Source organism: Lithobates pipiens, unplaced genomic scaffold (genome assembly GCF_037356315.1).
Source record: "Lithobates pipiens isolate NorthernLeopardFrog02 unplaced genomic scaffold, aLitPip1_a1.2 Scaffold_30, whole genome shotgun sequence".
Lineage (NCBI taxonomy): Eukaryota > Metazoa > Chordata > Amphibia > Anura > Ranidae > Lithobates > Lithobates pipiens.
Window position 1 is genome coordinate 167,200,416 of NW_027507791.1, and position 20,466 is coordinate 167,220,881.

Here is a 20,466-nt window from a genome sequence, read left to right on the forward strand (position 1 = left end):
GTGTGTTGTTGGATGTTACCCCTGCAAAATAAAACCTTTCAAAAGGACTTTATTGGTGTCAGCGTCCAAGTTGTTGGGTATCAACCCTGGGAACCCCTAGACATGGAAGAAAATGCCAAGCGGAGATAACTGGTAAGCCCAATAAGTCTAGGCCGCCCTACAAAGGTTTATGGCCATTACATTTGCTATAATGAATTCTTTACTATCACAAGATCTATTGTTGGTTCTCCATATACAACTCAGTATGTCTTTTCACATTGGGGCTGTGTTCTTGCGGAACATTACAAAAAGTCCTGCAAGCAGCATCTTTGGGGCGGTTTGGGAGTGCTGTACATAAAATTCCCCAAACTCCCCACCCATTGCAATGAATGGAAATGTAAAGCGCCACATAATGGGACTTTTAACCTTTTATTTATTTTAAATTTTTGTTGTGAAAAGCGCAGCTAAAACAGCACTAAAACATTACAAAAACAAGCAGCGCTTCAGTGCTAATCGCCGGGCGCTGCCAGTGTGAATGGGGTCTAAGGAAACTGATTTACACAATTGATACCATTTATACCCCTCCATAAAATACCAGTGAATAATATTCATACACAATTAAAAAGAATGAAAAACATTTTTTAAAAGGAAATCAACAGCCACAGCCCAAACTTTGTTATAACAATAGCATTGTAATAGCTACACAAACAATAGTTATTTTTGACAATCCAATATAAGCTTACTTTAAAAACTTTGTCATCTTGTTGGTTCTTGCCACAACATCCTGGATTCCTTGCATTCTTTGTAACTTCTCCTTGGATGTTGAGATTTAATTTCTAAGAACTACATAGCCATGGCTTGCTGCCTGCATCAACAAATCCTGTACTGACTTCTCATCCTACCACCTCTCCATTCAATTTCTCTGTGGTTCAGAAGGTAAACGCTGTGAAATGTATGACACTGCAGTGCCTACCAACAGGGCATAATGAATGTGTCACAGAACTCAAGGAAGTATATACTGTATATGTGGGGATCTTCACAGTGTATGTTTACAAACTTCAAGATGGTTCAAGAGTAATAGGAGTAGGCTAGAAATAAATGTTATACAATGTGGAAATTAATATTTGATTTCACATTTTGACCACCGATTTGCTTTAGTGTCACTAAATCCAAATCAGAAGAACAATAAATGCTATATAATATGCTGTTCATACTTGGCCACTATGAGATTCATTTTCTGTGTTCTGCAAAAAAACCTGGGTGATCCTGCTTCTCTCCATCTCAACCTTCTGTCCATGTCCCCAATTCAGCTAGGAATTTTGCAGCTGCGGTGGCATCCATGTACATGCTCGGTTTTTCATGAGTTTCTATGCAGAGCGTTTCCTCCCTATCACATCTGAGCAACCAATGTGACTATACAGCAGGTATATGCAATTAGTGGACCTCCAACTGTTGCAGAACTATAAGTCCCATGAGCCATAGCCAGACTCTGACAGCCACAAGCATGACACCTAGAGGCAGAGGCATGATGGGACTTTTGCAACAGCTGGAGGTCCACTAATTGCATATCTCTGCTATAGAGCCACACATGTGGGCATATATGCAATGGTAAATGACAGGACAACTACTGCCTCCTCTATTCCCACTAACCAGCTAAGCACAGTGGGGGGCAGGATATTACATGGAGATTAATGGTGGCTTTACCTTCCTCTTAATCTCTTAGGAGCTCCTCATTTTTCCCTGCATTCAGGGATACATTAGGAAAAAGTAACTTGGGCAGGATTTTTTTTTTTTTTTATTAAAATACAATGTCATCATCCACATATAGAAATAGAAAGGACAATGTCAATTATACAGTGTGTGTTTAGTATCACTTTAACTGACAATAGATGACAGGTCACAGAAAACAGTCTCAGGTCTCACACTTAGGTTTGCTCCATCTCAGCAGGAGATTGACTTGCAATCATCTTGCACTGCATGCCTCTGAGTTTTTAATGGTCACAATGAAATTTCTTATGTTAAAATGTTCTCTAACCAGGCAGTCTGTAAATTGTTGATGCTTCCAAGACTGACTTGGCAACCTCTCAGTGTGCTATATGTCCAATTTGAGATGCTCCTTTATAAGCTTAAAATAACATGGAGTCAGTCAGCATGATGACGTGAGGACGACGAGGCCGAGGGAGGGGATAGAGGAAGCGGGTTGGAGCGGGAGCACTGCGTGATACACTCAATATAGCCAGAGGGTGAGAAGCTCCAGTGGTATGGGGAAGATCAACCGCCCGATCCTGCCAGCCTGAGCACAGGGGGATAATATAACAGAGTGACCGCTGTTCGCCTCCTCGTCCCCCCCCCCCCCCCCCCCCTGGTCGGGTCGTCTGAAGCCTCCCCAGCATCTATTGCCACACAGATCTCCGGCTGCTGTCTAATACCTGTGTGGAGAGGTGAAGGAAGAGGACAATTATAGGAGGAACGATCCGAGAAGAGCAATGCTGACCAGATAAGCTACAAAACACTCAGGTGTGAATGGGGTCTCAGCACAGTAGCTTGACGCCTGAAGCTACAAAACGCTGGAGAGGAAAAAATCCATTATTCTCAATGGAGATGGTTCACATCTCCACTCCAAGTCGCCTGAAGCCCTACGCCTGAAGCTCAAACAAGGTCCGGACCCTTTTTTGACGCGCGAATCGGGCTGATTTGGGTGTTTTTCTTCTTTTAACATTGGTGACCTTTTGCCCTGCACAAATTCGCGGCAAATCGCGGTAAAAAACGCCGCAAAAAACGATTGAAAACGCTACGCTCAGGTGTGAATGCAGCCTGACTGTCTCACTGCCTATCTCTGCTTTCTGGCTTGTGCTGTGCTAGGCTATGCTGTGCTGTGTGGCGCTACAATCTTATCACTGAAGGGTGCTTCTATGCATAAATTACACATATACATACTGAACTAGAGAGGCTGATTGATCCCTTTTCCTGGACGTTTTAAATGTGGAAACCTAAATAGAACTTATACACAAATTCCTATGAAAAGGCTAAATGGATTGAAAAGGGTTTGATTCTTGGATAATGGTTCTTACTGACCCGGAAAGATAAATATGATGTAATGAGTTATATACTAACTACTTCTAAATACTCTGGAAATTTCTGAAAAGGGGAATACCTGTAATTTGCTCCATAGCGGGGATATTAAGAGGCTGAGATGAGGAAAAAGGGAAAGTATAAGGGAAAGTTTTTTTTTTTTTTTTTTTTTCTTTTTTGTCTCTTTTCTTTCCCATATCCCACCAACAGAGTAGAGTACTCTTAGACCTACTAACAGGGGGATAACTTATTTATTAAACAGCATTGGTAATATACTAGACTTTACTAGATTAGATTATCTTAAAAACGCGAGAATCACATACTATATAGATCACAATTTCACTGTTCCCGGATTAATAGTGCAAAACCTACCAAAAAATAATTTCCAGGGAGATATGACTATCTTCCTTAGCGCCCCTATGTGCGGAAGACAGATATAGCAAATAAGAGAAGAGGAGGTTCGGGAAGAATCGATAAGGGGGCCGGCAGAAAAGGAAGCCATAACCCTCACTGAAACATCAAAGGAAAAAGGGGAGCCCTAAGAGAACCCAGTATACTACTCTACTTTCGAGTCAGGGGGAGACGAAAGGATAACAAACTGGGGAAACGACCTAGTGAGGCGAAGAAAGACAAAATGAGTAAATCCTCAAAACAAAATGCTAGGGGCGGGGGCCCCAAAACCCCAAAAAATACAGCGGCAGAAAGCACAATTAAACAATATATGACCCAAGGGGCTAGTCCAAGAGGAGAAGGGATGGAATGGTTGCCCCCCAAACCAGAGAAGAGAAAGGGACTGGATAAAAAAACTAGAAAAGACTTTGAATCAATCCCGAGATGATCTTACAACTGAAAGTGAACTGGAATTAAGTAAAAATGAAGAGCAGCAGGTGGAGGACCAATCCATAACAAAGGGAATAATGAGGGAAATGCTCTCAAAACTAGAAGCCGCTATAAAATCGGAGATTGGTATGTTGAGATCCGACTTGGGACGTATACTAAACAGAGTGGAAGCAGTAGAGGAAAGAGTGGATAGGCAGGTCCAAGAAATAAGTATTGTAAATGAGCAAATTAAAACAGCATATCAAAATCAGAGGAAAATCCTATACCGACTTGAAGATCAAGAAAATGGCAATCGCAGACAAAATCTGAGAGTAAGCTCGGTACCCGAAAATAAACAAGAAGATCTAAGGGAAATCATTAAAAACATATTTAGCCTACTTTTGGACAGAGGAGAGGAAGGATTCCCAAAGATAGAACGAGTACACAGAATTGGCAAAATAAGGAACGAGGGAACCGCTAAGCCCTGAGATATTATTGTAAGATTCAGACTTTATGAAGACAAAGAGATATGGACAAAACTAAGGGGGAAAGCAGTATTAAAATACGCAGGGTCAGACCTACAGGTTTTTCTGGACCTAGCCTCAGAAACAATGACCAGAAAGCGCCTTTTAACCACTTGCCGCCCGCCCTATAGGCAATTGACGGCTGCAAAGTGGTTGCATAATCCTGACCGGACGTCATATGACGTGATCAGGATTATGAGCCGCTGCGCACCCCCGGGGGCGCGCATCGCGGCGATCGTTGTTGCGGGGTGTCAGTCTGACACCCGGCAACTACGATCTTGGTAAAGAGTCTCCGACGGAGACTCTTTACCACGTGATCAGCCGTGTCCACTCACGGCTGATCACAGTGTAAATGGGAAGAGCCGGTGATCGGCTTTCCCTCACTCGCGTCTGTCAGACGCGAGTAGAGGAGAGCCGATTGGCTGCTCCTCTGACAGGGGGGGTCTATGCTGATCGATTATCAGCACAGCTCCCCCGAGGATGCCCACACTGGACCACCAGGGACGCCACCAGACCACCAGGGAAAAGGTAATCCTCCCTAGACCACGAGGGATGCCAGTCAGCACAATGGGTGCCAATCAGTGCCCATAATGGATGCCAGTCAGTGCCCACAATGGGCATCACTGATTGGCATGCATTGTTTGGCACTGATTGTTATCCATTACTATAGTATAACACCAATGCCGCCTATGAGTGCCCACCTGTGCCGCCTATGAGTGCCCACCTGTGCCGCCTATGAGTGCCCACCTGTGCCGCCTATGAGTGCCCACCTGTGCCGCCTATCCATGCCCACCCATGCCCATCTGTGCCGCCTATCCATGCCCACCCATGCCCATCTGTGCCGCCTATCCATGCCCATCTTTGCCACCCATCCATGCCCATCTTTGCTGCCCATCTGTGCCGCCCATCCATGCCAATCTGTGCCAATTTGTGCCACCTATCAGTGTCCGTCCGTGTCGCCCATCCATGTCGCCCATCCGTGCCACCTATCAGTGCCACTTCATTGGTGCCCATCAGTGCCCATCAGTGTAGCCCCATCAGTGCCCATCAGTGAAGGAGAAAACGTACTTATTTACAAAGTTTTGAAACTGAAACAAAAAAAATTTTTTTTTTCAAAATTTTCGGTATTTTTTTTTTTTGAAGCGCAAAAAATAAAAACCGTAGAGGTGATCAAATACCACCAAAAGAAAGCTATGTTTGTGGGAAAAAAATGATAAAAATTTCATTTGGGTACAGTGTAGCATGACCGCGCAATTGTCATTCAAAGTGCGACAGCGCTGAAAGCTCAAAATTGGTCTGGGCAGGAAGGTGTTTAAGTGCCCTGTATTGAAGTGGTTAAAACCTCTGTTAGAACAGATGAGAGTACAGAACATAAGATATAGTTGGGGTTTCCCGGCATGCCTAGTAGGATTTAAAGATGGCAGATCAGCCAGGCTGAGATTTCCAGAAGAGCTGGCTGGATTCTGTGAGAGACTGGAGATGGGATGGTGTAGGGTGGACTCGGTGCAAGGCGGGGGTGGGTCCACCCCCCCTTCTCTCCTCTTTAATTTTGGGGGGGGGTGGAGGCAAAATATTGAACCCCACCTCAGACTTAATAAGACTTAGAGATGGTCAGGATTTCCGGGCCAACCAATAAGTCTAAGGCTGGATTAGGGGAGGGGGCGGGGAGAGTTGGATTGAGAGGGGGGAGGGTGGGGCTAGGGGGGAGGGTTTGGGTCAATGCATGTTAGGGGAAATGTGAGTAAGGAGTCCTCCCAGTATGGACAAGAAAAATATGGTCAGGGTAGAAAGTCCTAGAGATTAACAAAAAAAGGCTATTAATTTCATAACATATAATGTGAAAGGGTTAAACACATCCAATAAGAGGTTAACAATTCTGAAAGAATTAAAACATTATGAGGCGTAGGTGATATCCCTGCAAGAAACACACATATCCCATGATTCAAAGATCAGGCTCTATTCCAAAGACTATCCGTGTTGGTATTATGGAGATACAATAACAAATAGAGGGAGGGGTGTAGCAATAGGATTTGCAAAGAATATTCGTTTTACCCTAGAGGCCAGAGAGATGGACCCAGAGGGAAGCTATCTTTTCTTAAAGGGAAAGTTGGGAAGTATGAGATGCACACTAGCTAATATTTATTCACCGAACAAAAACTCAATAAAATACCTAATGGGTATTCTGGCTAGATTACAGAAGTTCAAGGAGGGCTATGTAATCATGATGGGAGACATCAATTTCTGCCTGGAACCTAAGGTAGATAGTACGTCAGGTGCACAGGGGATGATTAACGTACAATTAAAAAAGATAAAACACAGACTGAATACCTGTCAGCTGGTAGATGCTTGGAGGGCCCAACATGTGGGAGTATCTGACTATACGTTCTACTCCCTGTGCACGGGACGTACTCTAGAATTGACTATATTTTTGTGGAACATAGAGTATTGCAAAATGTAATAGAAACTAATATAGAAATAACTAAATTATCAGACCACGCTCCCGTAAAGATGAGAATGTCGATCCCCGGCTTATACAGACAAGCGTTCTCATGGCATTTAAATGAAGAATGAATCCAGGACAAAGAGGGGTATGAAGTAGTGCGCAAAGAATTAGAACAGTACTTTTTAATAAACACTACAGAAGAGACCTCAGGACAAGCCCTGTGGGATGCCCACAAGGCATACATCCGAGGGATCTTGATAGCTTGGGGGTCTAGGGAAAAAAAAGAACAAAATAATAAGAATCAAAAACTGAGAGATGAAATCTCTGAAATGGAGCAACAGCACAAAATTTTTGTCTCCGATAAAAAATTCCTAAAAAAATTTGTGAATAAAAGAGAAGATTTATGTGAGTTAATGGAACAGGAAACAAAAAGAATTTATGGTCAATTGGCTAAAGAAAGATATCAGGAAGGTAATAAACCCACTAAACACTTAGCAAAAATGCTTCAAAAGAAAAAAGATATATATTATATAGAGAGAATTCAAACAGAACATGGAGCTATGGCATATACAACTAAAGAAATAGCAGAAACATTTAGAACTTATTATAAATGCCTATATGCAGTAAAAAAAAAGGAGAAGGAAATAGGAGAAAAAAAAAAAAAGGAAAATGGATGAATATTTAAATAAAGCTGGATTGCCTAAGATTACTGAAAACGAAAATCTAGAAAGCCCCATTACGGAGGATGAAATAAATAAAGCACTAAAAGACTCAGCCCCTGGGAAAAGCCCTGGACCCGATGGACTAACAATATATTACTATAAAAAATTTAAAGATATCCTGATCCCGAGACTGTGTAATTACATGAATGGCCTAGGGCTAAAGTACGAAATCAGCAAAGACGCACTGACAGCCTCGATAACAGTAATTCAAAAAGAAGGAAAGGACAAGACGATCTGCTCCAGTTACCGACCAATATCGTTAATAAATGCTGATACTAAGCTATTTGCTAAAATATTAGCAGGGAGACTGAAAACCTTGATGAACCAATTGGTCCACCCGGACCAGGTCGGGTTTGTAGCGGGGAGGGAAGGTAAAGATAATGGGGTGAGAACCCTCCTGTTCATATTTCAGAAGGAGGAGTTAGAATCCCCGGTCTTGCTACTGTCGACGGACGCTCAAAAAGCCTTCGACAGGGTTGACTGGGGATTCATGTTCCAGACACTGGAAAAAATGGACATAGAAACAAGAATGATCCAGTGGATTAAAACACTCTATTACCACCCGACAGCAACCATAAAGATTAATGGGACATCCTCCCTGCCTTTCGAGATGGAAAATGGGACTAGACAGGGTTGCCCATTATCGCCCCTTTTATTTATACTATCGTTAGAGCCTCTTCTCTCCACGATCCGAAACAACCCTGAAATCACAGGAATTAAGGTGGGGAAAGAAATACACAAACTTGCAGCTTTTGCAGACGATGTACTGTTCTATATAAGTAACACGAAAGACACACTACCCAAATTAAAAAAAGCTCTGGAATACTATGGGGAAATGTCGAACTTTAAAAGAAATCAAACAAAATTTGAAATATTAAATATTAACCTTAGGAAACAAGAAGTACAGCAGATCCAAAACGAATGCAAATTCATATGGAGAGAAAATTTGAAATACCTAGAAATAAAATTGGCTAATTCGCTCAAGAAAATCTATCATTTAAATTATATCCCACTATTAAATGAAATTAAAAATGAACTTGGACGATTCGGTAATAGACCACTCTCTTGGTTGGGACGAATACACACATTGAAGATGGTTATCCTCCCTAAGATTCTGTATAAATTCCAGATGATGCCGATCGAAATTCCTGCTGGTTATTTCTCAAAGTTAAAATCATTACTGCTAAAAATTTATATGGAAGAATAGAAAACCTAGGATTTCTTTCTTAGTGTTAAAACAGGGGAAAAAGCGAGGAGGACTGGCTGTCCCCGACATATTTAATTATTAAAAGGCAATAGTGTGGTCCAGAATTGTCGATTGGTTGGGTGAGAAAGGCAAAGAGAAAAGGTGGGTCAACTTAGAATATAAATATAGTGGGACACATTTAGGTAAAATAGTGTGGAATCCTCCAAAATATAGGGCTTTAGAAGGGAGCACAAACGAGATGACACGAATAGTATTTAAGTTTTGGGATGAGGTTTATAAAAAATTAAATGGACACTATAACTCACCGTTTATCGCACTGAAGGAGAATGAGTTATTTCCACCGGGGAAAACGGAAATGGGAGGTAATTGGATAAAAAATGAAAAAACACAAATAAAAGATATTATGAAAGAAGGTAAACTTATAACACGAAGTGAACTAGAGCACAAGGATTTAATGTTTTTGGATGGGTGGCGGTACCTCCAGCTGGCCCATTTTATTGGCAGCTTACCACAACCAGTAAGATCGGAAGAGGAGCTGACCCAGCTGGAGCGACTCAGTACAACCAACAACCCGAAAGGAATTGTATCAAGGATGTACGGATTGTTGATGACGTTGGGGGAGCTGGAGATCCCGCCATACATCAGAAAGTGGGAAAAGGAATTGGGAACACAGAGTGATCAGGACACAATAAGTAAAATAATGAGACTAACACATAGTTCGGCAATAGACAGCAAAACAGCTGAGATGAACTATAAATGCCTTACCAGATGGTATAATACCCCGGATAAGATGGCGAAATACCAGCAAGGAAGATTGGCGGAATGCTGGCGAGGTTGTAAAACCAAAGGAACAATGGCACACTTATGGAGGGAATGCCCAAAAATCTAAATCTACTGGGGATAGAACTTACAAAAAATAAGAGAAATAACTAAAACAAGTCTGAATATAGATCCTTGGATTATGATTATATTATTCCATGGTACAAAATGTGATATAAAACAATATCAAGAAACTATAATCCCACATCTTCTTAACGCAGCGAAAAAATTAATTCCTAAAAACTGGCAGGAAATAGAAACTCCATCGATGTGGGAATGGGTAAATTCGGTCTAAGACATGAGATGGAAAAACTGATTAGTGGAGAGGATAATGAAAGAGAAGCAGTAATAAAAAAAATGGAAATGCTGGAAAGATTTCAAGAAAGACTGGAGTTAAGTAGAACATTTAAGACCATAAATGGAATCCATATGGGATGAGGAATAAGAGGGGGAAAAATACTGACATACAATCAGGGAATAGGGAGGGGGATGGGGAATAATATTAAAGTGTTACGAGGAATAAAAGAATTGTATTTTATAAGAAAAATATATTGATTGTGGGAAAAACAAACACACGCGCACACACACATATATATATATATATATATATATATATATATATATATATATATATATATATATATATATATTAAGCCACAATGATGTGAATACGTAAGGAGACAATATTGAACGGAAAGTTGATTTACGTCTCATTAGAGAATTCGCTGACATGGACAAACAAAAAAAGAATAACATGGAGTTTACGTGTTCAGAACAGCTACTGATATTTTTTCTCTCTGTAGTAAGGAAGGCCATTTGCTGTGCATATTATATCCCTGTCCTATGTAAGATAGATGCCTATTATAAGTAATTGCAGTTGCTAAATTAAGATTTTGAAGAAAACTTTTTTTTTCCCAATTTTACATAATTTATGTGGAACTTATCAACTTGCTGATCTTGCAAATGCCACCGTGCCAGTATATCCATAGTAATGGTGCAGGTTCTTGACTTCTTTCTTCTTGCCCACTTTTACTCTCCAGTGGGTCCTAGAGGATTGTGACCACATTTTAATATTTAATACCTACAGTAATCTGTTAACAAATATATTTGTCTTAATGGCAGACCTTGGGGTTGATTTACTAAAGGCAAAGAATCTGTGCACTGTATTTGCTTTAGATCTGAGGGGAACATGTAAGGAAAAAATTTTTGCTTGCATTTGATTGGATGATAGAAATCAGCAGAGCTTTTCTTTATTTCAGAGCTTCCCCTCGGATCTAGCACAACTGCACTTGCAGTAAACTTAAAATACTTGCAGTATTCGCCTTTAGTAAATCAACCCCATTGTCTTTCTATATCTAAATAACAGAACACCCAAGCATGTTGGCATGTTCCAAAAGAAAAGAATGCATCAGCCAATAGTGTGCACACAAAAATAACTGTTTTGGTTTAAATAAATGTACTTTTTACTAATTTCATCCTGTATTTTACAGTCACTGTGTTTCCAAGAAAGATCTATTGCATTACTTGAGTAGTCTGGACAGCCATTCTGGCCTTTACATCCTTCATAATCTGACTAATTTGCCAAAGCTAAATGAAGATGATGTCTTAAGACTTTTCCACAAAGGACTCTCATCAGGAAAAAATGAAGGTAATCCTCATAATTAATGCCACTCTAGTAAACTCCTTGTAATATGGCCATATACTATTCCTTTTAACTTGAGCTTTGCAAGATTTTACCCCCTTCATAATCACACCATTTTTTGCTGTTTAGCACTGTGCTACTTTAACCAGTTCCCGACCGGCGCACGCCGATGTACGTCGGCAGAATGGCACGGGCAGGCATATTGGCGTAAAGGTATGTCCATTTTTATATGCCGCCCTGCCATCCCGTGAGTCCGGCCGCGGTTCCCATGGACTCGATCGCCGCGGGGATACCCGCGATTGTCTCATGGGGAGGCTGAACGGAGAGATGCCGTTGTAAACGGCATCTCCCCGTTCTGCCTAGCAACAAGTGACGCTCATCTCTGCTCTGTGATTGGAGCAGAGATCAGTGTTCACAACACAAAGCCCAGCCCCCCACAGTTAGTAACATGCCCCTAGGAACACTTTTTTTTTTTATATTTAAACTTTTTATTATAACGTCACTATTACAATCCATACATTTTATCTTAACATTCTTCTTTTGTTATTATTCATACAAAACATATATATTTACCCATTATCCCCCCCCCCCCCCCTTTAATCTGTTGATCCCCTTAGAATCCACATTATATTGTTTCCATCATTGCTTGAAAGTAAGTTTCAGTCTTTTTAAACATACTCCACTTTTCCCATATTGACCAATACCTATACATTAAATCTTTCTCTATATTGCTTAAATATTCTATACTACTAATATACTCAACTCTAAGTATCCATTTTCTGATACTAGGTTTTTTAATGTCTAAACATTTTTTAGGGATAAGGGCTTTTGCTGCGTTAAGGAAAAATGGTATCATTGTTTTTTTATATTGGTTCTTTATTCTCTCTGTGCCATGAAATAAACAGGCCCAAGGACAATATGGTATCCTATCCCCTGTTATAATCTCGATAAAACAATATTGGCATAGAATATTAAATCTTATCTCTGGGCATTCCCACCATATATGATATATGTTCCAGGTAATTTGCATTCTCTCCAACACTGGAGATTTAGAGGGATATAGTTTGTTATAATTTTACTTCTATGGACCTTTTATCCGATGAATAGTTATAAACAGCATTTATCATTTGTGACTCCAAGTTTAATATCCATGTCCTGTACCCATTTTACTATAGGTATAGCTCCTTGCCCCTCTAATTATGTTGCTAAAACCTTTGCATATAATTTTGTATCCGTGTTTAATAACGTTATAGGCAGGTAGCTAGAACAAATAGATTTGTTCTTGCCGGTTTTCGGTATAACAGCTATATTTGCCAGCAGGGACTCTTTCCTTATATCCTCATTCTCCCCTATTTTATTTAAATATTTGCAAAGTTCTGATATTAGTTGATCTTTAAATTTCTTATAATACTTGATTGAAAAACTGTCTGGCCCTGGACTTTTCCCACTAGAGGTTTCTTTTAAAGCTTTATAAATTTCATCTACAGTGATTGACTCCTCTAACCTCTTGGCACTTGCTAATGATATTTTTGGTAAATTTATTTCAACCAAGTATTTTTGTATTTTAACTCTTCTGATCTGTTTTTCATCAGCCGTCTCACAACTTCTAATTGAATTTAATGCACTATAGTATGATTTAAAGGCATTAGCTATGTCCGATGTTCTGTATTTCATTTCCCCATACTCATTTTTGATCTTTTTAATATAATTTAAGGTATTATTTTTCTTTTGAGATCCATGCTAGATGTTTCCCTGGCTTATTTCCCCATATATATATATATATATATATATATATATATATATATATATATATATATATATATATATATATATATATATATATATATATATATATCTATATATATATATATCCATCTATATATATATATCCATCTATATATATATATATCCATCTATATATATATATCCATCTATATATATATATATATATATCCATCTATATATATATATATCCATCTATATATATATATATATATCCATCTATATATATATATATATATATATATCTATATATCTCTCTCTCTTTAGCTACATTCTTAAATATTTTTCTAGTCTCCTGCTCCATCATGTCATTTAGCTGTCCACGCTTTATAAGAATCTTTTTGTATATTTATACAAGTGCCTTTTATGGTTTTGCTCTAGCTCATATATATATATATTTTTTTATGTTATTCATTTTCTGTTCTCCCTCCTTTTTTTCCCCATCTGATGGAAATTAATTTCCCCCATATAAGCTCCTTATAGGCCTCCCAGAGTGTTGATTTGGACACATCTATTGTATTACTACTTTTGAAATATTGTTCAATCTCAGTTGTTATAATTCTCTCTACTTCACCATCCTCTATTAGAGCCTCATTGAGTCTCCAAGTCCCTTTTCTACACTCCGTTCCACCCACTCTGATTGTAACTATCACTGGTGCATGATCTGAGGAAGTGATAATTCCGATCTCCACATTAACCACACTTTCCAATGTTTCATGGCCCGCAAAAATATAATCCAATCTCACGTACATATCATGCACCGTGGATAATCCTTTTTTTCCAAATTACTTATTCTCCATATATCCAACAGTTGTTGTGTATACAGTTTTATTTTTAATAGTCTGTTGTTTATTTTCCTTTGGTGGAACTCGAGATGTATTAACTAATTCAGGGTCCATTGAAAAGTTGAGGTCTCCCGCTAAGATCACTTGTCCCTGATTAACCACTTGACTACTGGGCACTTAAACACCCTTAATAACCAGACCAATTTTCAGCTTTCGGTGCTCTCACATTTTGAATGACAATTACTCAGTCATGCAACACTGGACCTATATGAAATTATTGTCCTTTTGGAGCTTTCTTTTGTTGGTATTTAATCACCGCTGGGTTTTTTTATTTTTTGTGCTATAAAAGAAAAAATACAGAAAATTCTGTAAAAAAATGAATTTTTCTTTGTTTCGGTTATAAAATTTAGCAGATTAGTAATTTTTTCTTCATAAATTTTGGCCAAAATTTATACTACTACATAGCTTTGGTAAAAATAAGTACAAATTGGTGGATATTATTTGGTCTTTGTGAAAGTTATAGAGTCCACAATATCTGAAAAATGCCAATATCTGAAAATTTATCACATCTGAAGTACTGGCGGCCTATTTGAATTCTTAAGACCCTAACATGCCAGAAAAGTACAAATACCCCCCAAATGATCTCTTTTTGGAAAGAAGACATTCCAAGGTATTAAGTAAGAGGCATGATGAGTTTTTTGAAGTTTTTTGAAGTTGTCATTTTTTCCCACAATTCTTTGCAAAATCAAGTTTTTTTGTTTTACTTTTTTTTTTTTTTCACAAAATTGTCATATCAGTTTATTTCTCACACAGCATATGCATACCACAAATTACACCCCAAAACACATTCTGCTATTACTCCCGAGTACGGCGATACCACATGTGTGAGACTTTTACACAGTGTGGCCACATACAGAGGCCTAACATGCAGGGAGCGTCATCAGGTGTTCTGGAGCACCCAGGACAATTCTGACATTTCTCTCCTACATGTAAAAATCATAATTTATTTGCTAGAAAATTACATAGAACCCCAAAACATTATATATGTATATAATATAATGTATTATATATGTTTTTTTTAGCAAACACCCTGGAGAATACAATGGTGGTCATTGCAACTTTTTATCTCGCACGGTATTTGCGCAGCAATTTTTCGAATGCTTTTTTTTGGAAAAAAAACAGTTTTGTGCTTAAAAAAAAAAGCAGTTAAGTTAGCCCAATTTTTACATAATGTAAAAGATGAAGTTACACCGAGTAAATCGATACCTAACATGTCACTCTTCAAAATTGCACAGGCTCGTGGAATGGCGCCAAACGTCGCTACTTAAAAATGCCCATAGGCGACGATTTAATGTTTTTTTTTACTGGTTATATGTTTTGAGTTACAGAGGAGGTCTAGGGCTAGAATTATTGCTCTCGCTCTAACGTTCGCAGTGATACCTCACGTGTGGTTTGAACACAGTTTTCATATGTGGTCGGGACTTACGTATGCGTTCGCTTCTGCATGCGAGCACATGGGGACAGGGGCGCTTTAAAAAAAAATAAAAAATGTTATTGTTCATTTTACTTTATTTATTTTAGTTTGACATTTTTTTCCCCAAAAATAAATTTTTTGATCACTTTTATTCCTATTACAAGGAATGTAAACATCCCTTGTAATAGGAATATGGCATGACAGGTCCTCTTTACAGTGAGATATGGGGTCAATAAGACCCCGCATCTCACCTCTAAGCTAGGGAGGCCGAAAAAAAAAAAAAAAACGATTCTGGATTTGATCGTATTGGCGAGTCGGTAGAAGCACCGGAGGGCGGCGGGAGGGGGGGGGGTGTCTATGGCTGGGTATTGCAGGGTATCGCCGACTATGGCTGGGTATCTCAGAGTATGGCGTTGCAGAGTATTGCGTTGCAGAGCATTACAGGATATTGGTGGGTGTTGCAGGGTATTGGTGGGTGTTGCAGGGTATTGGTGGGTGTTGCAGAGCATTGTAGAGTGTTGCAGGGTATTGGCGGGTGTTGCAGGGTGTTGCAGGCTATGAGCGGCCGTTTACCGTGATCCGTGATGCGCCGGGTCCTATGGACCCGGCGGTCACGGATGCTCTCGAGTGCGCGTCCCAGGGGGCGCGTGAGAGCGGAATTCTGGGAGGACGTCATATGACGGCCTCCCAGAGTTAAGAAACCGCCCTGTAGCCGTCATTCGGCTATAGGGCGGTTGTTAAGTGGTTAAAATCTGCTAGAGTATTCAAGATCCCATTTAAATATTTTTTTGGGCATTTATTAGGACCGAAGGACATTAAGTACTCTACAAACTACTATTAACTTGTCTCTTCCCATAGTTATCTAGTTTATAAAACCCTACTAGGCACACTGATATAAAGTTACTTATGAAAGTAAAACACTATCTTATTTATTTCCCAAGAAATTAGGAAAGCTAACAAAGTATTAAAAAGACATTACAATATCACAAAGCTTACAATCAGAACATATAATACAAGAATATGAAAGATACTTATCACATGGTCCTCCGTGAGGCTTTGCTGCATAGGCTAGGCTCAGACCAGGAGAGGGCCTTCACCATGAGGTTTAGGCTGGAGCCATCACCCAGAATAGGCCTCAAGATGGCCGAATCATCAGGTTAGCAGAAACCCAGCCTCATAAGAAGTTCTTTGCAGTGAACAGAGAGAGAGAGCACTGTCTGTGTGCCTTTCATTCAAACATACACGCCCACTCGTAGCCACCCCTATTTGCCTTCCATCCAATAGATTTTGCCAAGAGGTAATCCATCACATGTCTGCCCATTCTTCAGGAAGCATGCTGTATTGTCCACTATGATCCGTGTCTCTATTAGCCCTGAGCCGTCTAGCTAGCTCTTATTCCCTTTGAAGCCTGCAATCACACATATCACAGCAGGTGGATCTGAGCTCAGCTATTGTTCTTGTGATTACAAAGCTTTCATGTGCTTCATTTCAATTGAGGCTAAGTGGCTGTCTTAATCGGGAACAAATATCAGAAGTATTATATGAATTCAATCCAACAGGACAGTAGACATTAGCTAATGTATATTTTTTTCATTGTAGAGTTCCTTTTAGGAACAGGAACCTCCCATCTGGGTCTACCTTCCTTTACTCCACTACAAAATTCAAGTTTTTTGATATTCCAATAGCGACACTTTTGGCTCCTTTATTTGGGGAGTCTGCGTAGTACCACACTGGGAATGCATGTGTGTTTAGTCTAATATTAGAGTCCAGAGATATATGCGTCTCTCTTGTAGGAAAACAATATCTGGAAGATAGGTCAACTTCTTTAAAAATAATGTATGAGCTTAACATGTACCATTTAGCTATTTATACAGATTTCCCATTTCGAATAGTGGATTTGGGTCAACAAATTTTTCCTCTCTTCCTACCCTCCCTCCCCCCTCATTTGATGTAAATCTGACCCTATGGTCTGGGGCTCCTTACCAGGGACCATCTTGTCCCTCTGCTCCCTTTGTCCTAAGGTGGAGTTCTGTTTGGGCATGTCACCGTCTCTCACCAATTGTGTGTGAGATGATCACCCAGCCTACCAGGAACACCAGGCCCTCCCCTCCAGCATTAACACTATTTTCTCAGATTGCTCTCAAAAACCTCCCCATGCCCTCCCCTCCCTGCGCCCCCCTCCAACTCCCCCCTCCCATGCCACTATTCCTTAATTCCCTGTGATTGGAGCAGAGATCAGTGTTCACTAGCACACAGCCCAGCCCCCCACAGTTAGTAACACGCCCCTAAGACACACTTAACCCCTACACTGCCACTCCCTGGTTAACCCCTTCACTGCCAGTGTCCTTTACACAGGAATCACTGCATTTGTATAGCACTGATTGCTGTATAAATGACAATGGTCACAAAAATGTCCAATGTGTCCGCCATAATGTTGCAGTCAAAATAAAAATCGCTGATCGCCGCCATTACTAGTAAAAAATTTTTTTATAAAAATGCCATAAAACTATCCCCTATCTTGTAAACGCTATAACTTTTGCGCAAACCAAACAATAATCGCTTATTGCATTTTTTTTATTTTTTTTTTACAAAAAATATTTATAATACGTATCGGCCTAAACTGAGGGAAAAAAATTTTTTTAATATATTTTTGGGGGATATTTATTATAACAAAAAGTAAAAAATTTGTATTTTTCAAATTTGTCACTGTTTTATTGTTTATAGCACAAAAAATTAAAACCGCAGGGGTGATCAAATACCACCAAAAGAGAGCTCTATTTGTGGGGAAAAAAGCATGTCAATTTTGTTTGGGAGCCACGTTGCACAACCGCGCAATTGTCAGTTAAAGCGAAGCAGTGCCGAATCGCAAAAAGTGGTCTGGTCTTAAGCCAGCAAAATTGTCCGGCCTGAAAGTGGTTAAATGGTAATTGCCGGTCATGCAACACTGTACCTAAATTCAGTTCTATTTTGGTGGTATTTGATCACCTCTGGGTTTTTTTTTGTTTTTTTTAACTTTCTGCTACAAAACATATACAAATCCAATTTCTTTATACATTTTGGCCAAAACGTATATCTATCTGGAGGTAGGAGCTCAGTCACACCTGATGTAGATCAGGTGTGACTGAGCTTCTACTTCCTTATAGAAATCTTCCACTTGACACAAACACAGGACACTCAGCTTGAAAAGATCTCCACAGCCTCCATAAGCAACCAGAAATAGGGAAAAGGCGAGGTTATCGGCATTAAGAGATGTATGGGAATTTTTTTCCCCATAATCATGCTTACCTAGGTGGTGCAGCATAAGTCTGCATCTGTCCCCTGCCACCTCTGCACTGAGAAACCGAGCCATTGAACACTGCCGATGGCTTGGTTTTCAGAGATGCCCGAGCGAAGAGCTGCTTCCTGTCAATCTCTCTTGATCTGCTCCTCCACGCTCTTTAGAGGGCTGAGCTGTGGAGGGGCAGAGAGCGTCCATCTCAGCAGCTTGCTGAGAGGCTGAGATGGGCATAAGTCCAGGTATCTGGCAGATCCAGACAAAGGATAATGCAGTGCCTGGACTGATCTGTGTGACATCAGCAGAGAGCGGACTACAGACTACTCTGCTGAAATGGTCACAGGAGTGCAAAACAAGTTGCACTCCTGTGACCCATAGGAGAAGTCCAGCCAAACAAGCTCAGGCTGGACTTATCCTTTTAAAATGCATCTATGCATTTATTAAAGAGGAAGTAAACCCTGATGAGTTTACTAGGGATGCACCGAAATTTCGGCCGCCGAAACATATCGGCCGAAAATGGCCGAAAGGAAAAAACGGCCGATAATTGAGCCGAAAATGGGGCGGGGCCTGGGCGGGGCGGAGCTCCGCCCCCACCCTGGTGCCGCCCATCACGGGAGGTGTATAGCGCAGGAAAGCCGCCTCCGCCGTCTGGATCAATAGAGTGCCGGGAACATCACAGCTTTAATTTTAATAGCTGTGTTCCCCCGTCGTGCGCCGTCGCATACAGCCCCTCCCCCTCGTTCGGGGGAACTGTGATAGACAGATCACCCGTCCACGGGGGATCTGTCTATCACAGTTCCCCGGACAAGGGGGAGGGGCTGTATGCGGCGGCGCGCGACGGAGGAACACACCGCTATTGAAATTAAAGCTGTGATGTTCCCAGCGCTCTATTGATCCAGACGGCAGAGGCGGCTCTCCTCTCTTTCTGCATCACTGACTACACAGGGGACACAAACGCTGGCTGCACGAGGGGACACAAACGCTGGCTGCACGAGGGGACACAAACGCTGGCTGCACGAGGGGACACAAACGCTGGCTGCACGAGGGGACACAAACGCTGGCTGCACGAGGGGACACAAACGCTGGCTGCACGAGGGGACACAAACGCTGGCTGCACGAGGGGACACCACACTTAACTCTTTTATCATGTCGCCAGTCTCTGGCCACCTCCTGTACCATGTCGCCAGTCTCTGGCCACCTCCTGTACCATGTCGCCAGTCTCTGGCCACCTCCTGTACCATGTCGCCAGTCTCTGGCCACCTCCTGTACCATGTCGCCAGTCTCTGGCCACCTCCTGTACCATGTCGCCAGTCTCTGGCCACCTCCTGTACCATGTCGCCAGTCTCTGGCCACCTCCTGAACCATGTCGCCAGTCTCTGGCCACCTCCTGAACCATGTCGCCAGTCTCTGGCCACCTCCTGAACCATGTCGCCAGTCTCTGGCCACCTCCTGAACCATGTCGCCAGTCTCTGGCCACCTCCTGAACCATGTCGCCAGTCTCTGGCCACCTCCTGAACCATGTCGCCAGTCTCTGGCCACCTCCTGAACCATGTCGCCAGTCTCTGGCCACCTCCTGAACCATGTCGCCAGTCTCTGGCCACCTCCTGAACCATGTCGCCAGTCTCTGGCCACCTCCTGAACCATGTCGCCAGTCTCTGGCCACCTCCTGAACCATGTCGCCAGTCTCTGGCCACCTCCTGAACCATGTCGCCAGTCTCTGGCCACCTCCTGAAGCATGTCGCCAGTCTCTGGCCACCTCCTGAAGCATGTCGCCAGTCTCTGGCCACCTCCTGAACCATGTCGCCAGTCTCTGGCCACCTCCTGAAGCATGTCGCCAGTCTCTGGCCACCTCCTGAAGCATGTCGCCAGTCTCTGGCCACCTCCTGAAGCATGTCGCCAGTCTCTGGCCACCTCCTGAAGCATG

The 20,466-nt window shown here is 41.3% G+C and overlaps 1 protein-coding gene across 6 annotated transcripts in view; it reads left to right on the forward strand.

The window, feature by feature from the left end:
- Window positions 1-20,466, forward strand: part of ZFYVE26 (zinc finger FYVE-type containing 26) — a 1,794,472-nt gene that overhangs the window by 301,792 nt on the left and 1,472,214 nt on the right. For all 6 annotated transcript variants that reach the window (XM_077465059.1, XM_077465061.1, XM_077465063.1 and 3 more), the window contains one exon: window positions 11,076-11,233. In XM_077465059.1, the coding sequence (XP_077321185.1) occupies window positions 11,076-11,233 (158 nt within the window). The remainder of the gene's footprint in view (window positions 1-11,075; window positions 11,234-20,466) is intronic.